The sequence below is a fragment of the Sorex fumeus genome, unplaced genomic scaffold (genome assembly GCF_029834395.1).
Source record: "Sorex fumeus unplaced genomic scaffold, SorFum_2.1 ptg000109l, whole genome shotgun sequence".
Classification (NCBI taxonomy): domain Eukaryota; kingdom Metazoa; phylum Chordata; class Mammalia; order Eulipotyphla; family Soricidae; genus Sorex; species Sorex fumeus.
In genome coordinates this window covers 3,403,870-3,427,261 of record NW_026606166.1, presented here as the reverse complement: position 1 = coordinate 3,427,261, position 23,392 = coordinate 3,403,870, and the positions used below count along the sequence as shown (strand labels likewise).

The 23,392-nt window shown below is 42.4% G+C and overlaps 1 protein-coding gene across 1 annotated transcript; it reads left to right on the top strand.

Moving 5' to 3' along the window:
- The first annotated feature begins 22,417 nt into the window (after window positions 1-22,417).
- LOC130042754 (olfactory receptor 10X1) lies at window positions 22,418-23,347 on the top strand. The gene has a single exon (XM_056134947.1). The coding sequence runs from the start codon at window positions 22,418-22,420 to the stop codon at window positions 23,345-23,347; it is 930 nt and encodes a 309-aa protein (XP_055990922.1).
- The last annotated feature ends 45 nt before the right edge of the window (window positions 23,348-23,392 follow it).

Here is a 23,392-nt window from a genome sequence, read left to right as displayed (position 1 = left end):
TGGTTTTATTTTAGGGGCTTAGTTTATTCAGTTTAGTCTATAAGCAGCACCCCTTATTTTTTTAAATTTATTTTTATTAGTGAAACACCATGAGGTACAGTTGTAGATTTACAATTTTTTGTGCTTGGGTTTCGATTATACAATGATCAAATACCCATCCCTCCACCAGTGCCCATTTTCCACCACCATGGATAATATCCCTCCCACCCCCATCCCCCCATCCCACCCTGCTTCTGTGGCAGGGCATTCTCTTTTGTTCTCTCTCTCCTTTTGGGTGTCGTGGTCTGCAAAAGAGGCACTGAGTGGCAAACATGTTCAGTCCATAGTCTACTTTCAACATGCATCTCCCCTCCTGGGAGGATCCTCCAAACACCCTTTATTTGGTGCTCCCTTCTCTATCTGAGATGCCCTTTCCCCCTAGAATGCCCGGCTGGCCTCTAAACTATGGAGCAATCCTCCTGCGCACCCCTTATTTTTAGAACATTCTCAGTCATTCTTCGAAGCAGCTGCTATCTTGGATCATGGCTTGGTTTCCTGCCACTTTCATGCTCTTTTAGGATCCTGGTGTCTTGCCTGAGCACACAGAGCTGAGCTATCAGCAGATACGTATAGCTGCATCTCAGGCCCTGAGCCTTTCCTCTCCATGACTCCCTGAATGTCCTACTGCCGTGCCACTCCTGATTTTTAAGGTTGGAGACCTCTAGCCATTAGAAAACATTTCAAGAAGTTGCTTGCTCAGAGACAAGGCAATCTCAGGATCTCCATAGGAACTGTCAGTTCTTCTAGATGAACTTTCTTCCTGTGGTTCAGAATTTATATTTCAGCTCATCTGTAGTTCTCTAGTTTTCAGAATTACTCTGTGAACTTCATCTTTTCCTGTGCTCTAAATGGTATTATATGACCGTTGGAAAATGGGGACCTGAGTGTCTCAGAGGTGCTCTAAGGAACAGACTTTGAGCCCACTTTGTCACAGACTTTTAGTACATGACATGTCAGAGAGCAGCAGATAAGCTATTTCTCCATTCCCAGTGATCCGGAGAGACATTTATAGATTTGAATTTTTATTTTATTTTTTAAATTTTGTTATAACATCTTGATTTACCAAATTGTTCATAGTACAGTTGTTTTAGGCATTAAATATCCCAACCCCAACTCCACCACCAATAGTTTCTTCTTTACACCAATGGTCCCAGTTTCCCACCCACCTCCCTGGCTTGCCTCCTTATCAGGGACAAATTACTTGATGTTGTTTGTTGCTACACAAAGGCAAGTCAGATTATCAAAACCTAGATCAATAAAATTTACTTGATCACTTGACATCCTGTTGCTCATCGATTTTCTCAGTAACGTCTCCATTTGTCCCTGTTGTGTGCTAGTGTAACCCAATGGCGTCTGTTCACTCCAGGAACATGAAGAGCCTCAAACCGTTTATTTAGGGTCTTGATGAAGAAGTCTGACTATCTTTTAGGTGGGTGGCCATGCAATCTTTTGACATCCCGTGGAATCCTGTCTGTAATGGCTCTAGTCCAGTGGCTGTCTCCAAATCGGATTATGTGTCCAGCCCATCTGATTTTTGATGCCTTGGCAAACGAGGCAGCATCCCTGATTCTTAATCGTTGATGGAGGTCAGAACTCTCACTTGAGTGAAGCGTGATACTCCAAGCATAGCTCTTTCGATTCCTCTTTGGGTGATCCGAATAGCATTATCGTCCTGTTTTTGTAGGGTCCAGGTCACTGAGGTGTGCAGGAAGAATGGTGGAGTCAACAAGATGTGCCTGGAGCCAGAGGTTCTTCATCCTCTTAACTTCTTTGACTCTCTTGAAGGCGTTACACACTGCTCTCTTTCTCCTGTGCAGTTCCGGTACCAAGTAATTCCTCATATTGAATTCTCGACCCAGGTACGCATAACTGCTGCATTTGGAGATGTTTGTTCCATTGAGAGCAAATGAAATGTCAGGAACTAGTTCGATTTTCATAAACATTGTCTTCGTGAGATTTAGCTGCAGTCCGATCTTTCCACACTCACAGTCAAAGTCGGCCAGGATTTGTGCAGCTTGGCTAATGTTTGGTGTTATTAGAATGATGTCATCAGTAAAGCAGAGGTGATGTAGCTGCCAACCGTCTATCTTCACTCCCATTCCTTCCCATTCCAGTCATCACATGACGTTCTCAAGGGTGGCACTAAAGAGTTTCGGTGAAATGGTATCACCCTGCCAAACCCCTCTCTTTATGTCGATGATAACTTCCTTGTAGAATGGCATGTTCGATATGCCAAAAACAGTAAATAAAAGTCAATTTGTGATAATATTTTTGGAGCCACAGCCAGCTGTATTCAGGATTTACTCCTGTCTCTGAATTCAGGAATTACTCCTAGTGGATTTAGGGCACCACACTTAGTGATAATTTTTATATCTCACAATGGTGTAACTAAAGTTATTATTTAAGAATTTACTGGGTTTGTTGGTCCTACTTGAATTTCTTGTGTTACTATTTTCACTCACTGAGCTTAGAGTTCGTCTTTGCAACTTTTCCATCAGACTTGCTCTGATTCTACTGCGCCAATAATACTGAGAAATTCAGAGGTGTCAGGTAATCCAGGAACTATGGAGCTGGAGCAATTTGGTACTTGGTAGCTTGATGAAGTACAGTTGTGGAGTTGGACTGTTCCTGAGTAGGAAGGCATCTGGTGATGTGCTGTGGATGCTGTGCCTTCAAGCAGAAAGAAGAATCAGCCTGTTCCCATTCTGAGAAGGCCCCAGAGTTGTCAGTCTGAACTGGTTTACCTATGAAGATCTGGGGGCATCATATTCTTTTCGTTGGGCTGTTTCTCTGCTAGAAAGATGGTGGGGGTGGGGTGGGGATGGGGAGGGCTGCTCAGATTTTTAACGGTGGTGGTGGTGGCCGTGATCTTTCTGTTCCATTTCAGAAGTTTATTCAACTGCTTGTCATTATTGTTGAGATTATTTGTGGAGCTGTCTATCTTAGAGGGTGTTGAGTGTGGATGTGGGTTGCTATTCCTTCAGGTAGAAAGGGGTCTCTGTCTGTTCCCATTCTGAGAAGACCTCAGAGTTGTCAGTCTGGGCCAGTTTACCTGGGGAGATTTGACAGCATCGCATTCTTTTCAAGATCCAGATTTGAATTTTTACATTTGAGAAGAAGAAAATATTAGAAAGTGATACTTAAATTTTAAAAAATTAAAACTTTGGTAGGAGAGATATGTTTATTTACCTCAAAAAAAAAACCTTCTTTGAATGACCCAGGGTACCCAGATCCAATCTCCAAATTTGATCTCCAGGACTTTATGGTTCCTGAGCACTGCTGTGACCAAGAAACAAACCAGGAAATACTCAGTATGATGATACTGGGAGATACTCAGTATGATGATTTCCTCCTCCCCCAATTAAAAACTACTTTTGGGGAAAAAAGTAAAATTAGCATAAAAATAAGGAAGAGAAAGAACAAGCCCAGCAAGCTACCGAGAGTATCTCGCCCGCATGGCAAAGACTGGTAAGCTCCCCACGACGTATTGGATATGCCAAACACAGTAACAACAAGTCCCACAATTGAGATGTTACTGGTCCTGCTCGAGCAACTCGATATATGAAAATTAAACAAAAATATGAAATAAATTACTAATGAAATGAATAAATTTCAGCAAGACTAATTAGGATAAAAATATGGTTACAAAAAGCAGAGGTGAGCAGGGGATGCTATAGACAGTGAGGGGAGATTAAGATTAATGCTACTTAACTAAAAAAATTAGGGATCATGAGAAAATGAAAATTCAAAGGAAAAACAGCCCTTGAGAGTGTTACTCAACTGAATCTGTTTGCTAATGCGGTCAGCCCAGTATTCATATGGCCACCGAGTGGCCAGCCTGCAGGGGGCTGGCACTGGCTTTTCACAGCTGAAAAGGGAAAGTTTTGTCTATGGTTGATTTAGAAATACCTGAAAATTTCCCTCCTCCCTGCCCAATTTTGTTGCACTATATGGATTACCCCTTACTCCTCCATACAGGTTGCTTTTGCACTTTGAATCTTGTAATATTGCAATGAACTTGAGGACAAGGGTTGTCTGAAAGAAATCTAGAGAGCAAGAATATGGATTACATACTTCTATGTATTTTTAAAATTCATTTCTTACACTCATTTTTTATGTTTTGAATGAATTTTGGGCAGTGTAATATAGTTGACCAGCTTCACTAATTTCCATATGATTTTTCTAGGTTTCCCATCATCATTTCTTGAGGGGATTTTAACTGCTCCATTGCAATTTCTTATCTCTTTTCTCATAACTTAGTTGTCCACAATCAATAAGATAGAAATTATACCAACTCTCTTTGCAGACCATGATGCACTGAAAATAGAAATTAATCACACACAGAAACAGAGAATCAAATCAAACACCTGGAAATTAAACAGCTCGTTGCTGAACAACCAGTGGGTCAGAGAGGAAATCAAAGAATAAATCAAAAGATTCCTGGGACACAGCTAATAGGTGTTATGAGTAATGTTTATACCTCTATAGTGATTTATCAGATTGGAAGAAAAGATCCACATAAATAACTTGACTTCTCAGCTTAAGCTTTTAGAAAAATATCAATAAAAGGAGCCCAAACCAGCCAGGGTGAAAGAAATAATAAAACTCATAGCAGAAATCAGTGAGATGAATTCCCAAAAAACAATCCAAAAGATCAATGAAACCAAGAGCTGGTTCTTTGAAAAAAATAAACAAGATTGATAAGCCATTAGCAAGACTCACAGACAAAGAGAGAGAGAGAGAACCTAATAAGCCAAATCAGAAATGAAAAGGGGGGATATCACAACAGAAACCACAGATATTCAAAGAACATCAGAGATTACTTTAGGATATGTATGTCATGAAACAAGAGAAACTAGAAGAAATAGATAAATTTCTGGATTTCTATAATCTTCCAAGGCTGAACCAAGAAGATTTGGAATACCAAATCACTATCAAGGATATTGAAATGGCAATCAAATATTGTCCCAAAACCAAAAGCCCTGTTCCAGATGGATTCACTAGGGAATTATTCCAAACTTTTAAAGAGGACCTATTGCCAGTCCTTTTCAAGCTTTTCCAGGAAATGGAAGAAACAGAAACACTCCCAAACAGTTTCTATGAGGTACATGTCACTCTCATAACACTTCTATCAATATAGTACTGGAAGTACTTTCCATAGAAGTTAGGGAAGAAAAAGATATTATAGGTATCTAGATAGGAAAGGAAGAAGTCAAGTTCTCACTATTTGCAGATGACAATTCTATAATCAGAGAACCCTAAAGCCTCTACCAAAAAAATTCCTAAAAACAATAGATTTGTATAGTAAAGTGACAGGTTACAAAATCAATACCCAAAAATCCATGACTTTTTTATATGCAAATAATAAAAGAGAAGAAAGTTATATGAAAAAAAACAATCCCTTTCACAATTGTGCCTCAGAAAATCAAGTACCTCAGAATCAGCTTAACTAAGGAGGTCAAGTGCCTGTACAAAAAAAACTACAAAACACTACTTCAAGAAATAAAAGAGGACATTAGGAAATTGAGACACACCCCCTGCTCATGAATCAGGATGATTTGCACTGTAAAAATGGCAATAGTCAGGATTATGGTGCCGCCAGCAGGTCAATATATACCTGTGAGGAGAGTGCATCAGCAGCCTGATAGCACCGCCAGACTTTCAGATACCCCCAAATTGCTGCTGTGCCTTTGGCCAGATCCCAAAAACTTGGGGCAAAGTTTACCAAGAAAATAAACGGCCAAAAGTTAGGTATGTGGGAGACACAGCCACAAACCACCTCTGGCTCAGCTATATAATTGGAGGCATGGCCTCTCTGGTTCCTGATGGAACTGATTAACGGCCATGATCCCAGAGACTCAGAAACGAATCTTGGAACCCAAAGGCTTTTGGCAGAAATGCATCTTGTTCCTGCAGTAGGTTACTGGTGCTGGGCCACTCCAGGTGGGACTAGGTTTCATGCCTTGGCCTGTTCCCCTTGGCGGCCCAGTGACCACCATTCTCCAGAGGACACTGGACAGTCAGGTTTGGGTCTGCAGTGATGAGACATGCAGGGCCTCACCAGATCGGGGTGGAACTGGCCCTTTCCTCCCCATCCCAGTGAGATTCGCTGCCTACAAATGGCCTCTCTGGCTCCTGATCAAGCTAATTAAAGGCCATGATCCCAGAGACCCAGAAACAAATCTCGAAACCCAGCAGCTTTTGGCAGAAATGCATCTGGACCACATAGAAGATGGCCGCTATCTCAGAGCTTATTGGAAAGCCAGGTATAAGCTGGCGGTGACGGGGCAGGCCCCAGTAACGTCTCCTTCATCCTAGCCCTGAGATTATATTCAAGGCTCTTTAGGAGAATGAGACCCATCATTGTTACTGGATTTGGAATATTGGGTATGCCACAGGGAGTTTGCCAGACTCTGCCGTGTGGGCAGGCTACATTCGGTAGCCTGCCAGTTTGTCCAAAGTAGGAATGAGATAATAAGATGTCATAATAAGATGTCTCGGCCGCGCGGTTCCGGGAACTGGTTTTTATAGTCTCTGAGTCTTGGCCACTGATGGGATTACACGGCGCCAGGGGGCCAGTTGGTGGGTGTGACCCCCGCCTTTCATTTCATTTTAATTAATTATTTTTGGGAAGCAAGAAAGTTTTTATTGAATCTTAACATAAAGTAACAAAATAGGAGACTAACACCCAAGAATGGCCAAGATTAGTACCAGGAATTTTACTCCATGGCTTGGAGGCCAACCACACATGCTAGGGGAAAAGGGAGCTCAGATAGAGAAGGGAACACCAAATAAAGGGTGCTGGGCATGCTGAAAGTAGACTATAGACCAAACATGATTGTCACCCATTGCCTCTTTTGCAAACCACAACACCCAATAAGAGAGAGAGAACAAAAGGGAATGCCCTGCCACAGAGGCTGGGCTGGGGGGAGTGGGGGGTGGGAGGGATACTGGGATCTGTGGTGGTGGGAAATGGGCACTGGTGGAGGGATGGGTATTTGATCATTGTATAATTGAAACTCAAGCACAAAAATTTGTAAGTCTACAACTGTACCTCATGATGTCTCACTAATAAAAGTTTAAAAAAAAATTTGAGGGGAGAAAAAGGGAGAAGTACATGTTCAAGAGAGAATGCAGGCTTCTCCAAGGAAGAAATAAGCATGTAAAGAATATAGAGCCAAGCAAATGATATTTGTGTTCAAGGGAGAATACAGGCTTGAAGAGCAAGCCTAAGCATTTTATTTTTGATACTATGTAATTAAAAAATTCGTATAGCTCTTTTATTATAACATATTTTGCATATTGATTTTGTAGCCTTATACTATGCAGTAAAGGTAAAGGCCCTCCCGTTGATCATCGATTTGCTCGAGCGGGCCCAGTAACGTCTCCATTGGAGACTTTGTTGTTACTGTGTTTGGCATATCGAATACGTCACGGGGAGCTTGCCAGGCTCTGCCGTGCGGGCGAGATACTCTTGGTAGCTTGCCGGGCTCTCCGAGAGGGGCGAAGGAATCGAACTCGGGTCGGCCATGTTGGCTGCGTGCAAGGCTATCGCAAAGCGGTAGGGCGTTTGCCTTGCACGCAGACAACATGGCTGACCCGAGTTCGGTTCCTCCGCCCCTCTCGGAGAGCCCGGCAAGCTACCGAGAGTATCCACCCGTGATGTATTCGATAAAGGTAAAGAGTTTTTACCTTTACAATCCTTTTTATTTCTTTTATTAATTTATGCATGTATTTATTGATTAATTGCTGTGGCTAGTGCTTTATCTCTGTATTGAATATAATTTTGAGAATGAATGTGAAATCTAGTTCTTGAAGCTTTCAGATTTTCTAGGTTGATCATAAGATGAAGAGAGCCCAAATAAATCCAATGAGAAATGAAAAATGAGAGAGAGTTACAGCAGAACTCAGATAATTTTCTGGGTTCTCCCTTAGTACAGTCTCTCGACTTACTGCTTCCTTTCCAGGAAAAAGAGGAAAAGAGTCTTTGCTGCAAATGCAAGAGTGAGTTGAAAAGAAACGAGGGAAATAATTTCCTACTTTCTTCCTTCACTGTTCAAGCAGACCTCTGCAGCAGCAGCAGCAATAAGCTGCATTAATAGCAAATATTAAGCTGTGAAAGTTCTAATCCCCCAAGACACCAAGAAACTTTTCGAAGTCACATGCCACACAAGGCCCTGTCACTAATGAAGCAAATTACAAAGTTGAGTGGAAAAGTTTTCTGGCTCATCTGATGAGAGAGGGGGGTGTGGGGGTAGGGAATCCCCTTGTGTATTTCCGCCAGAATTAAACCTCTAGAGCTGAGGTTCTCCACCCTTACACTAATAGAGTGTGTCTTTGAACAGGTAGACAGAAATTGCCACACCATCATAATTTGGTGGCAGGTGGGGGTTGACCCAGCATACCTAAAACCTAGCACACTCACTCATGACAAGGCAGAATATAGTAAGCAGAGATTAACAGAAAGCCAAGACCCATTTGTCTACTTCCAGTTAGGGAAATGACCTGATGGTGGCCCCAGTTGTGCGGGGACTTTTCCTGGTGGCTGAAAGGATAGTGATAAGTCACAGACATTGGCACTGTGGTTTTCAGGCTGAGGCAACGTGTTGCACAGAATAGTATCCTCCAAGCTTGTGAAGGTCATCCAGGAAGGACAGACTCACAGTCCTGAGCTGGCTTTGGGTCTGCGGAATAAAAGGTAGGATTCTGTTCTATATCACTGGACTCTCTATTCTGACTCATCTCTAGTCGTTACTTTCTACCCAAGCTACTGTTTCTCTGATTTTGCAAAGGGGCTCTATTTTGGTCAGGTAATCAAATCTCAACAAGTTTGAGCTTGTTACTCATGGCTTGGCAAATGAGGAATGAAGGAAGAAGACTCAAGAAGAGTTCTGGGGCCAGAGTGGCAGTACAGCAAGTAAAGTATTTGCCTTGCAAGCATCCAAAAAGGGCTTGTAGGCATCCCTGGCACCCCATATGGTCTTTTGAGACCACCAGAGTGATCCCTGAATTCAGATGCAGGAGTAAGTCCTATGCATAGCCTGCTGAGGTCCTAAAGTAAACACATATAAAAAGAGTGCCTTCTACCTTTCTGCTTGACCCCATAACCCGGTCACCAGCGCTCATGGATATTCTTGGCTTGGGTCAGGACTGGTTAAGTCAGCTTTGAGCACCTACATGGCACAGATGTCCATATTCCACCTTCCCTACAAAGCAGAAGTCAAGTTAAGCAAATTACAAAGTTGAGTGGAAGTCGGCTAGTTCTGCATGGCATAGGCAATGATCCTCACCACCCAATTTCTGGGGAAGCCTTGCACTCAGGCTTCAGCAAGGAATTTTTCTATGCAGGAAAATCAGTATTAACCTTAAAAGAAGTCATTCTGGGTTCATCACTTCCCTTCACACAAAAAAAGAATTTCATGAGGAAGTGAAATAGTGAATCAAGATAGTTTTTTTTTATTGAATAAAACTTACTTAGAAGACATGAAAAGAGAGAGAGAGAGGAAATACACGTTCAAGAGAGGACGCAGACTTCTCCAGAATGGAAAGTGCAAGCAAGAATACATAAAGGCAAGTAAGCAAAATACATATTTAAGGGAAAACATGAGCTTAAAGAGCAAGTCTGAATGACTTTAGGGAGGAGCCACAGTACAATTCTTTCAAAATTTTTTTTTGAAATTTTGCATACATAAATGTTAATCTGGAACTTGTCACAGGAAAGCCTTGTATTATTGATAATCTTCTCATAATCTCATCCTTGCAATTTGTATTTTATTTTTTACAATCTATATTCTTCTATAGTTCCACCTTTTTCAAGGAGTCCACCTTTCACTGGGTAGAAGCTTAGATTTCAGCCTCAATTTCTCTTTTCCAAAGAGCTCAAGATTTGTATGTCAAAGGGATGTGATGTTTATGCTTTTGTGGGGGTAGGAAATTTCTTCTTAACTTTTATTACCATTTCTCAAAATATCATTACTGGGGTACCACTACCCATCAACCTGCAATAATTTCCAAGATTTAGAGACAAATTCTCAGACACAAGTGAGAGGGATATAGGGAATAGCTTTCTCACTCTACATTCCAGCATGCAGGTAGGCAAGAAGATGGAGTTTGATACCTCCACTCTCTAGCTGATTCACAAGTGAGTATTTAATGTACCATGAAGTGAGGTTTGGGTAAAGAAGGGTCTGACATAGATTGTGCTGCTACATCTCTACACTTCCTAAATGCTTCAGAATCTTTTGAAAGCGCCTGTCTGGGCCATTTTTTTTATTATTTTTTAAAATTTTTATTAGTGAGACACCATGAGGTACAGTTGTAGACTTACAAATTTTTGTGCTTGGGTTTCAATTATACAATGATCAAATACCCATCCCTTCACCAGTGCCCATTTCCCACCACCACGGATCCCAGTATCCCTCCCATCCTCCCACACCCCATCCCACCTGCCTCTGTGGCAGGGCATTCCCTTTTGTTCTCGCTCTCTTATTGGGTGTTGTGGTTTGCAAAAGAGGCATTGAGTGGCAATCATGTTTGGTCTATAGTCTACTTTCAGCATGCCTCTCCCATCCTGGGAGGATCTTCCCAACATCCTTTATTTAGTGCTCCCTTCTGTCTGGGCTATTTTGGAGGAGAGAAGGCATGTCTTATAAAAACTGGATGTTTTCCTGTTTAGTAAGTTAGAAAAAAATATTTGTACCAAAGACACCAGGCACTAAGATAACAACTTGTTTTATTGAGATCTTTTAAAAAATTTTTTTCTTTTCTTTTTAATTAATTTTAAATATTTTTTAGTGAATCACTGTGAAATACAGTTACAGACTTACAAACTTTCATGCTTACATTTCAGTCATACAATAATCGAATTACCCATCCCTCCACCACCAATGTTCCCAGTATCCCTCCTACTAACCCCAACCCAGCCCCCCGCCCCCCGCCTCTGTGGGAGGAGTATTCAATTTTACTATCTCCTTAGGAGTGTTGTGGTTTCCAAAACAGGTATTAAGTGGACACCATGCTCGGTCTGTAGTCTATTTCAACACACATCTCCCTTCCTGAGCAGGACCTCCAAGCATCCTTTACTTGATGGTCCCTTCTCTATCTTAGCTGCCTTTTACCTCAGCATGTGAGGCCAGCTTTCAAGCTGTGGAGCAATCCTTCTGGTCCTATCTCTACTATCCTTGGGTATTAGTCTCCCATTCTGTTGTTTTATATTCCACATATGATTGCAATACTTCTATGTCTGTCCCTCTCTTTCTGACTCATTTCACTTAGCATGATACTCTCCATGTTGATACACCTATATGCAAATTTTATGACTTCATCTTTTCTAACAACCGCATAGTATTCCACTGTGTAGATGTAGCAAAGTTTCTTTAACCAGTCATCTGTTCTTGGGCACTTGTTTTTTTTCCCCTCAGATTCTTTGTATTGTAAACACTGCAGAAATGAACATACAAATGCAAATGTCATTTCTACTATATTTTTTGCTTATCCAGGATATATTCCCAGAAGTGGTATTGCTGGATCAGATGGGTGCTCAATTTCCAGTTTTTCGAGAAACGTCCATACTGTTTTCCAAAAGGGCTGAACCAGTCAGCATTCCCACCAGTAGTGAAGGAGAGTCCCTTTCTCCACATATCCATACCAACACTGGTTGCTTTTGTTCTTTTGGTTGTATGCCAGTCTCTGGGATGTGAGATGATCTCTCATTGTTGTTTTGATCTGCAGCTTCCTGATGATTAGTGATGAAGAGCATTTTCTCATGTGCCTTTTTTCCATTCGGATTTCTTCTTTGAGAAAGTTTCTGTTCATTTCATCATTCCATTTTCTGATGGGATTAGATATTTTATTCTTGTAGAGTTCAGCCAGTGCCTTGTATATCCTTGATATCAACCCCTTGTCTGATGGGTATTGAGCGAATATCCTTTTCCATTCTGTAGACTGTCTTTGTATTCTGGTCACTGTTTCTTTTGAGGTACAGAGGCTTCTTAGTTTAACATAGTCCCATTTGTTTATGTCTGTTTCCACTTGCTTGGTCAGTGGAGTGTCATCTTTGAAGATACTGTTAGCTTCAATGTCATGGAGGATTTTGCTGACCTTGTCTTCAATATACCTTATGAATTCTGGTTTTATGTTGAGGTTTTCAACCATTTTGATCTGACTTTTGTGCATGGTGTTAGGTAGAGGTCAGAGTCCATTTTTTTTTTGCATGTAGCTATCCTGTTTTACCAGCATTATTTGTTAAAGAGGCTTTCCTTGCTCCATTTCACATTTCTTTCTTTCTTACCAAAGATTAGATGGTCAAATATTTGAGGGTGTGTGTAATGATATTCAACCCTGTTCCATTGGTCTGTGGCTCTGCCTTTGTTCCAATACCATGCTGTTTCGATTATTACCACTTTGTAATGGAATTTGGGTTTGGGGAAGGTGATGCCTCCCCTCTTTTTTTTTTTTGCTTTTTTTGGGTCTCACCTGACGATGCTCAGAGGTTACTCGTTACTCTGCACTCAGGAATCACTCTTGGCGGTGCTCTGGGGACCATATGGGATGCTGGGAATCAAACTGGGATGGGCTGCGTGCAAGACAAATACCCTACCCACTGTGCTATTGCTCCAGCCCCTCCTCCCCTCTTCTATTTCCCAAAAATTGTTTTTGCTCTTTGTGAGGGCTTATTCTTCCATATGAATTTCAGGAGTGTTTGATCCATTTCTTTGAAGAATTTCATAGGTATCCTTATAGGGACCATATGAACCTGTAAAATGCTTTGGGGAGTATTGCCATTTTGACAATGTTAATTCTTCCTTTCTATTTCCTCGTGTCTTCTTTATTTCATGAAGAAGCGTTTCATAGTTTTCTTTGTACATATCCTTTACTTCCTTAGTTAAGCTGATTCGGAGGTACTTGGTTTTATGAGGCTTGATTGTTAATGGAATTGCTTTTTTCATGACACTTTCTATTCTCTCATTATTTATATATAGGAGGGCCATGGACTTTTGGGTATTTATTTTATAGCCTAAGACTTTACTATGCAAGTCTATTGTTTCTAGGAGCTTTTTGGTAGAGTCTTTAGGGTTATCTAAATATAGTATCATATCTTCAAATAATGAGAGCTTGATCTCTTCCTTCCTATCTGGATACCCTTGATATCTTTTTCTTGCCTAACCGCTCTTGCAAGTACTTCCAGTTCTATATTGAACAGAATTTGTGAGAGTGTGCATCCTTGTCTCATCCCTGATCTTACGGGGAAGGCTCTTAGTTTTTCCTCATTGAGGAACATGCTTACAATGGGCTTGTGGTAGATGGCTTTGATTATATTAAGAAAATTTCCTTCAATACCCATTTTGCTGAGAGTTTTCATCATGAATGAGTGATGGATCATGTCAAATGCCTTCTCTGCAACTATTGATATGATCATATGTTTTTTTTTATGTAGGAGTACTGCTATTTATTCAGCCACTGATTAACTGATTGAATTGTGCAGGAACTCCACCTTACGTTTTCTTTTCATTTTTTATAATTTTATTTATTGGATCACAGTGAGAGCAGTTACAAAGCTTTTGGGTCTAAGTCTTGGTCATACAATGAAACACTCATACCTTCACCAGTGCCCATTCTCCACCCTCATCAACCCCAGTATACCCCCATCTCACATCCTACCCCTACCTGTGGGGCAGATGATTTCCACATTACTCTCTCTCTACTTTGATCACATTCAATATTTTGACACCAGACCCACCATTATTATTTGAGATTTTACCCCAACACTCAGATCTGCTGAAAAGGCAACAGTTTTCTATTGCTGGTTAAAAATAACATATGATGTCGCATGCCTGCAGTAGTGGCTGCGCAATGTTGAAATTTCAAATTTTTTTTTTTTTGCTTTTTGGGTCACACCCGGCGATGCTCAGGGGTTACTCCTGGCTCATGCACTCAGGAATTCCTCCTGGCGGTGCTCAGGGGACCATATGGGGTGCTGGGAATCGAACCTGTGTTGGCCATGTTGGCTGCGTGCAAGGCAAACACCCTACCCGCTGTGCTATCGCTCCAGCCCAAAATTCCAAAATTTTAACACTTAAATCTGGAGGGATTTCTGCCAAAACCTGCTGGGCTCCAAGATTTGTTCCTGAGTCTCTGGGATCATGGCCATTAAGCAGCTTGATCAGGAGCCAGAAAGGCTGTTCATGGGCGATGACTTGGGGTCTCATTGGGATGGGGAGGACAGGACCGGCTCCACCCCCATCCCTTGAGGCCCAACAAGTTTTGTCACTGAGGACTCAAGCCTGATTGTCCAATGGCCTCTGGAGGATGGCGGCCACTGAGCCATCAAGGGGGAGCAGGCGGAGGGACAGCACCCTTTCCCTCCTGGGGAAAGGAGACGGTAACCTACTGCGGGGTCTGGGCACATTTCTACCAAAAGCCACTGTGTTTTAAGGTTTGTTTCTGAGTGAGTATCTGAGATCATGGCCGTTAAGCAGCTTGATAGGAGCCAGAGAGGCCGTTCGTGGGTGGTGACTTGGGGTCTCGTTGGTGTGGGGAGAACAAGGACCGACTCCACCCCCATCCTGTGAGGCCCAAAATGTCTTGTCACTGCAGGCCCAAACCTGACTGTTCAATGGCCTCTGGAGGATGACAGCCACCGAGCCGCCAGGGGGAAGCAGGCGGAGGGGCAACACCCTTTCCCCCCTGGGGTGGCCTGGTGACAGTAACCTACTGTGCGGTCCGGAAGCATTTCTGCCAAAAGCCACTGGGTTTCGAGACTTATTTCTGAGTCTCAGGGATCATGGCCATTAAGCAGCTTGATCAGGAACCAGAGAGGCCATTTGTGGGCGATGACTTGGGGTCTCGTTGGGGTGGGAGGACAGGACTGGCTCCACCCCCATCCCGTGAGGCCCAACAAGTTTTGTCACTGAGGACCCAAGCCTGACTGTCCAATGGCCTCTGGAAGATGGCGGCCACCGAGCCACCAAGGGGGAGCAGGCAGAGGGACAGCACCCTTTTCCCCCTGGGGTGACCCGGCGACAGTAACCTACTGTGGGATCTGGATGCATTTCTGCCAAAAGCCACTGTGTTTTGAGATTTGTTTCTGAGTCTTGGAGATCATGGCCATTAAGCAGCTTTATCAGGAACCAGAGAGGCCATTCGTGGGCGATGACTTGAGGTCTCGTTGGGGTGGGGAGGAAAGGACCGGCTCCACCCCCATCCCGTAAGGCCCTGCGTCTCATCACTGTGGGCCCAAACCTGACTGTACAGTAGCCTCTGGAGGATAGTGGCCACCGGGCTGCCAGGGGGAACAGGCCAAGGCACAAATCCTATTCCCACCTGGGTTGGCCCAGCACCGGTAACCTACTGCAGGGACTGGATGCATTTCTGCCAAAAGCCGCTGGGTTTCGAGATTTCTTTCTGTGTCTCTGGGATCATGGCCATTAAGCAGTTCAATCAGGAACTAGAGAGGCCACGCCTCTGATTATATAGCTGATCCGAAGGTGGTTTGTGGGTGTATTTCTCACATACCTAACTTTTGGCAGTTTACTTTCTTGGTAAACTTTGCTCCAAGTTTTTGGGGTCTGGCCAAAGGCACAGCAGCAATTTTGGGGTATCTGGAAGTCTGAAGGCGCCATCAGACTGCTGATGCACTCACCTCACAGGTACATGTTGACCTGCTGGTGGCACCATACCCCCTGATCATATGGTTTTTAATCTTTTTTTGTTGACATGATGGATTTTGTTGATTGGTTTCAGGATGTTAAGCCATCCTTGCATCTCCACGATGAATCCCACTCCACTTGGTCATGGTGTGTGATCTTTTTGATGAGATGGATTCAATTCGCTAGTTGAGGATCTTCGCATCCATTTTTATCAGATATATCAACCTGTAATTTTCTTTTTTTTTTTTTTGTTGTGTCTCTGTTTTTTTTTTTTTTTTTTTTTTTTTTTTTTTTTTTTTTGGTCTTAGGGAGATATATGCCTCATAGAAACTGTTTGGGAGAGTTCCTGTTTCTTGAATTTCCTGAAAAATCTTGAGAAGAAGTGGCAATGGGTTGTCCTAAATTTTTTGAAGAATTCGCTAGTGAATACATGTGGACCTGGGCTTTTGTTTTTTTGTGAAGACTTTTGATTAAATTTCAGTTTCCTTGACAGTAATAGATATATTCAGGTATTCCAAATCTTGGAAGATTATAGGAAGAAACCTTGGGAGATTATAGGAATCCAGGAATTTTTCCATTTATTCTAGGTTCTATTATTTTGTGGCATACAGACTATCAAAGTAGTCTCTGATGATCTTTTGAATTTCTTTGGTTTCTGTTGTGATGTACGATTATCATTTTCTGATTTGATTTATTAGGGTTCTTGCTCTCTCTTTTTTTGTGAGTCTTGCTAATGGTTTGTCAATCTTGTTTATTTTCTCAAAGAAGCAGCTCTTGGTTTCATTGATCTTTCAGATTGTTTTTTAGTTTCCATGTTATTAATTTCTGCTCTAAGTTTTATTATTTCTTTCCTTCGGCCTCGTTTGGGGTCCTTTTGTTGATCCTTTTTAAGATACTGAGCTGTGAAGTCAAGTTATTTATGTGGTCCCTTTCTTCCTTCCTGAGAAATTCTTTCAGACCTATAAATTTTCCCCTTAATACAGCTTTAGATGCATCCCAAGGTTTCTGGTAACTCGTGTCTTCATTCTCATTTATTTCCAGGTATCTTTTGATTTATTCCTTGATTTCCTCCATAACCCACTCATTGTTCAACATTGAGTTGTTTAATTTCCAGGCATTTGATTTGATTCTTTTTTTTCTCTGTGTGATTAACATCTATCTTCAGTGCATTGTGGTCTGAAAAGATAGTTCATACAATTTCTCTCTTCCTGATTCTATTGAGGTATGTTTTGTGACCCAGAACGTGGTCTATTTTGGAAATATTTTGCGTGCACTGCAAAAGAATGGGTATTCTTGTTTGGGTGGGGGGATGTAAAGCCCTGTATAGATCTATTATCCCTCTCTCTTCTATTTCTTCCTTCAAAGCCAGTGTTTTCTTGCTGAGTTTTAATCTTGTTGATATATCCAGAGGTCATAAGGTGGTGCTGAAGTTTCCAACTACTAATATGTTGCTCCAAATGTCCTCCTTAAAATCTATTAGCAGTTGTTTTAAGTATTTAGCTGGTCCCTCATTGGGTGTGTATATGTTTAGGAGTTTGATTTCTTCCTGCTCTACATATCCCTTGATTATTCAAAAATGGCCTTCATTATCCCTTCTAATATTTTTCCACCTGAAATCTATGTTGTAGGATATTAGTATGGCCACTCTGGCTTTTTTGAAAGTTGTATGCTTTCAGGATTGTTTTCCATCCTTTAACTTTGAGTCTGTCTTTGCTCTGACAGTTCACATGTGTTTCTTCTAGGCAGTAGAAATTTGGGTTCAGTTACTTAATCCATTTTGCCACACTATGTCTCTTAATTGGTGCATTTAAACCATGGACATTGAGAGACATTATTGTCATGGGGTACTGTGCCATCTTTCTGTAGAGATTTGTGGTGCTTATAGGGGTTTTTCTTGTCTTACAGTTGCACCTTTAGTCCTTCTTTTAAGGTTGGTTTTAATTCTATGAAGTTCCTAAGCTGTTGTTCATCCATAAAATAGTGTATCGTTCCTTTGAGTTTGAGTGAGAGTTTAGCCGGATAAAGTATTCTTGGTGAGGCGTTCAGGTCATTGAGTTTTTTCACTATATCCCACCATTATCTTAGGGCTTAGAAGGTTTTTTATGATAAGTGTTCTGTTAATCTAAGGAGTGTTCCTTGTATGTGATTTCCTTCTTTGACCTTGCTTCTTTCAGTATTGTGTCTCTATCCACGGCATCCATCATTCTGATTATAATATGTCTTGAAGTCTTTTTATTAGGGTATCTTTTGACTACTACCCTTCGGGCTCCTTGAATCTGGATGCCTGCAATCTTCAGCTCTGGGAACTTCTCAGCAATGATATCTTTAACTGTAGTTTTTTCATTGGGGTTGCCTCCCTGTCCTTGTTGTACTCCGATGATTCTTATGTTGTTCGTCTTGGATTCATCCCTTAGGTCTCTGATTAGCCCTAGAGCTATTTTAAGGTCTTTTCTCATTGTTTGTTTTTGCCTGTAAAATTTGAAGCTCATTTTCAAGCTTACTGATTCTGTCTTTGGCTGTTGTCATTCTGCTGTTTAGGACACCCACTGAGTTTTTTTTATTTCATCTACTGAATCCTTTATTAGTGACACTTCTGTTTGTAGCTTTCTTATTTCTGCTCTCATTTCTTCTTGTATTTTCTTGCCTGTCCATTCCACTGTTTCTTTTATGTCCTCCTTTAATTTACTGGATGCCTGTTCCACTGTTTCTTTGAGTTCATTGAACATCTTCAACATTTCATCTCTGAATTCTTTATCGGAGAGATTGTATTTGTGGGTAACCCCTGTTGAGGCTTCTGAAATCTTTTCTTCATCCTCTCCTTGTGGTGGGGATTTTCGCTGTTTCTTCATGCTGTTGTGGTAATATGGAGGTTGGACCTTCCAATGAACTATCAATATTTCCCTCTGATTGCGAGAAAGGATCCTGGATGAGCTCGGTTGATGGTGGTCACCTTTTACTCCTTCTAGAATACCTTTCTCTACCTTTCTCTTTTGTGTTCCTCTAGTGAAGCTTTAGAGGATGTGTTCTTTTGTATTAGGCTTGTGCAGTTTCTTGTCTTCACAGGTGTTTTGGTGAGATTAGAATAAGCTAGTGGACAATTGGCCTAATGTGTTTGAGATAGCCAGAATGTTCTCCACAGAATTAGGTAATGGAGATTGAGATGTAAGTCCAGAGTGCTGGGAAAGGCAAGAAAAATTATAGCTGCCAGAGCAACCACTGTCCCGAAAGGCCATGCCCCCTGCCTCGGAGGCCACGCCCCATGCCACGGAGGTCACACCCCTGCCACAATGTAAGTCCTGAAGGATGCTGGGAGGTGCTGCTGTTTGGTTTCCAGGTTAGGGGTGTGTAGAGAATGGTGGAGAGTTCTGCAAACCAGGTGGAGGAAGCAAGCAGGGCTGGAGGTGCGCTCTGCTGAGATCTTTTAAAAAATTTATATATATATGTATATTTTTGTGGGAATGGGTCTCCCAAGTGGTAAAGAGGAAGTCCAGGGACCCATCCCTGTCATTCCTTGTCAACACGCTGGTGGTTCAGTGTGAAAGCCCAAGGGTGAGCCTGAGTGTGTGGTATAGCTCAGCCAGTAGAGGGGATAACCAAACCATACTGGTGGTGCTGGGGGTAGGGGTACACCCTACAATGTGCAAGGCTGCACCTAGTGATACTGGGGATCAATGTGGGGCAAGAGTTTGAAATGTATCTGCTGTATGTGAGGAAAGTGCTGTAACACTTTTCGCTAGCCCTCTGGACCTCATATCACGATCACGATCATCCTGTTGTTCATCGATTTCCTCGAGCAGGCACCAGTAACGTCTCCTTCGTCCTAGCCCTGAGGTTTTAAAAAGTGCCATATTCAAGGCTCTTTCAGGGTTAGGAGAATGAGACCCATCATTGTTACTGGTTTTTGGCATATTGGGTACGCCATGGGGAGTTTGCCAGACTCTTACAGGTTGTCCAAAGTAAGAATGAGCTAATAAGATGTCACATGGCCGCAAATGCAGCAGCGCGCTTCTGGGAACTGGGTTTTATAGTCTCTGGGTCTTTGCTGTTGATGGGATTACACGGCACCAGGGGGCCAGTTGGTGGGTGTGACCCCTGCCTACTGGAAGATGGAGGATCTGGGTGGAGGATGCTCAGCCCTGATCCGAGCAGGCTTGGAGATCTCAGCCCCGGGACCCGCATGCCTTTGTTCCTCTGCCGGTACCTTCATGCGTGTGGAGAGTGGTCTCAGCATGGTGGCAGCTGGTTCTGGAGGTCTTTGGCTGCCGGAGCTCTTCTTGGGGCGGGGAGGGAAACTCAATCCGCCCCCCTCCAAGGGACCCCGCGAGGACAGCCAAGCGCGGGGGCAGGAGGCTCTGGACCTCATAATATTCCTTTTTTGACACTTCTGGGGTTCTTAGTTAGTTTTTAGTTCTAAAATCACTGTTTTTAAATTTGGGGGCCACCCCCTGCTCTATTCAGGACTTTTCCTGACTGTTCTTGGTAGTGTACAGGGAATCATTGATGGTGCAGGGGATAGAACCCAGGTCATCATTGTGCAAGGTGAGTAACCTACCTGCATTACTCTCTCTCTGGACAAGCCTTACCATTGCCTTTCTTCAAGGTTACAATAATTAAAAGCACTTTCAGAGACTTCAGGAAGCTGTTTGCAGGGGAAAGTAAAGAACACCTGCAAGTGTAGCTTGGTCCAGAGGGTTTCATGAGGACCTCAGGAGATTTTTTTCCTAGAAGCCTATGGGGAGACATCCCTGGACACTGCCACTGTGGTCTGCCTTCAGACAGGAGGACAGAGAACATCCTCATGCTCTCCGTGAGAAATTGTGACCCACTGGTAGATGACAGACACAGTGAGAGAAGAGGAAAACCAAGAGGGAATCAAGATAGAATCATGTGATTCTTGCAGCACTAACTCAGAAGGGTCGTGTACACTCAAGGAGGCCACAGTTTCAAAGAGAACTGTGAGGTAATTGGAATTGAACTACAGATAATTTTTTGAACCATTTTTGGGTTAGGCCAGCATTTCTTACCCTTTTTTCTGACTTTTTTTATGTCACTTCTTGACTCTTCACTTCTCACTTTTCTCTGTGTACTCCTGCTCTCAGGCCATGGTCCCAGTTTACACGATTTTCACCTTGGAACATATTGAGGACACACAGGAATTATATTGCTGCTGGTTGAGTAATACTGGTTTAGAACATTTTATACTCTCTCTTGACTCTGAAGTGACTGGCTAGACTTTTCTGTAAGAGTGCTCAGTCTTTGCCTGAACATCCACTTATCATGTTGGAAAGTATATTATCCACTTACAACCCACTGCTCAAGAACAGTACAAAGCAGATTCAGAGTTTTTAAACGTTTAACCATTCTATGCTGGATAGAGTTATTTGAAATTGTTTTCTTACAATGCTTTTTATCATCTTCAAAAAATATACTATTTATATACTTTACTCAAGGAGTAAACCCTGATAGGTAAAGGTAAAGGTAAAGGCCCTCCCGTTGATCGTCGATTTGCTTGAGCGGGCCCAGTAACGTCTCCATTGGAGACCTTGTTGTTACTGTGTTTGGCATATCGAATACTCTCGGTAGCTTGCCGGGCTCTCCGAGAGAGGTGGAGGAATCGAACTCGGGTCAGCCATGTTGGCCGCTTTTAAGGCGAACGCCCTACCCGCTGTGCTATCGCTCCAGCCCAAGCCCTGATAAATGAGCAAATATACAAATAAAGTTAAACTGTTTTCCTGCAGCGACATATATGCCAATTTACAGACAAACTGGTCTTATTTCTGAAATAAGCACAGATGTTATATATTTCTCACTCAGTATGTTCTTAATATTTATGCATGAAGAATAAAATTAATAAGCATTAGAAGGATTCTGGGAAATTGTGGAATCTATAAATGTTAGTTATTAAATTCTTAAATAAGTTAATCTGTAGGACAGGGAGAATATTAACCTGAATTGATACAAAGTTCTCATTGTGTTAAATATAAGAAGAAGCTGCAACTAGTTGCTGGAGGATAAGAGGAAACAGGGTTCAGCATAGAATCCACAGAGTGACAACACTGTCTCAAAAGATGACATTGACACTGGAGAAAGAAGTATTGTGGACACTAGAACCATCCTGCATGAAAAATATGCTTAAACACAAGCACATACTCTGATTGGCTTTTGGCACTGAGGGTCTTGGGCTACTCCATCTCCCTCTTTCTTCTCCTCCAAGTAGGCGAAGAAAGATTTTATTTTCTTTAATATTTTGGAAACTAAATCATCTTTCTGATTAAAGAAACCTTGAATTTCTTTATCGATTATCAGCTATCCTCCAGATATGATCCCCAATTCTCAGTTGCTCACCAGGTTCCTCCTGTGGCTGTTCACAGACCACGTATCACATGGATGCTGCTGCCTGTGTCCCTGACTCTGATGTCGGCTGCTTGTTCAGAAACAGAGTCCAGAAACAGAGACAAAGTCTGGCTCACATTTATGCACTAAATATTCATCTTGACATCCACTAGAGTACGTTTCCCTACATATATTTCCACTGACAAAAGCATACACAAAGTAGAGCCTTCTTGTCATATGGTGAGTAACCAGTACTTATTTGCCAAACAGCGGAGAAATGAATGTATTGAAATTAGAAAAAGACTTTATTGACATAGTGTTTTGCAAACAAAATGAAAATCAGTTGTGAAAAATAACCCTAAGCATCTGTCCTGCTTTTCATTTCAGACAGTGCCACAATGAAGACCAACCAGACTGTCCTGATGGAATTCATCCTGGTGGGATTTTCCCTTTACCCCCAAGTGCAGACCTTCTTCTTTGTGATCTTCTTTGGCCTCTACCTGCTCACCCTTACAGGTAACCTGGCCATCATGGGTCTCACATGGGCCGACAGATATCTTCACATCCCCATGTACCTTTTCCTCAGTGCACTCTCCTTCTCTGAGACTTGCTACACTGCAGCCATCATCCCCAGGATGCTGACCGACCTGCTCACCAGAAGCAGGAGGATTTCATTCGCTGGGTGTGGCCTACAGATGCTCTTCTTCTTGGGACTTGGTGGTACCAATTGCATTATCCTCACTCTGATGGGATATGATCGCTTCTTGGCAATTTGCAATCCCCTCAGATATCCACTCTTAATGACCAACGTGGTCTGTGGGCGACTGGTAGCCTTTGCCTGGGTTGGTGGCTTCTTGATCTCTCTAGTAGAGACCACGCTGATCTTCCAGGGCTCCTTCTGTGGCCCCAACCATATCCAGCATTTCTTCTGTCATATGCGAGCTCTAGTGAAGCTGTCCTGTGTTGACAGTGACCGCACTGCAATTGTAGTGACTGTGATCTCTGTGTCTGGTCTGCTGGGCACCTTTTTACTTATCATCCTCACTTATGTTTTCATTCTTTCCACTGTCCTCAGGATCCCCTCCACTGAGGGCAAACAGAAGGCATTTTCCACCTGTGCATCCCACCTCACAGTGGTTCTTATTCACTTTGGCTTCGCATCCATTGTCTACCTAAAGCCAGAAGCCTCTGGGGGTGAAGATATCTTCACTGCGATCCCCTACACGGTCATCACTCCTTTCCTCAGCCCCCTCATCTTCAGTCTTAGAAACAAAGACATGAAGAATGCTTTAAGAAAGGTGCTTGGGAAGTCGGATTGGGTTCCTTGAGAAAATAGTCGTGGATTATTATTGTTGCCTACCTGATTGTCTGCT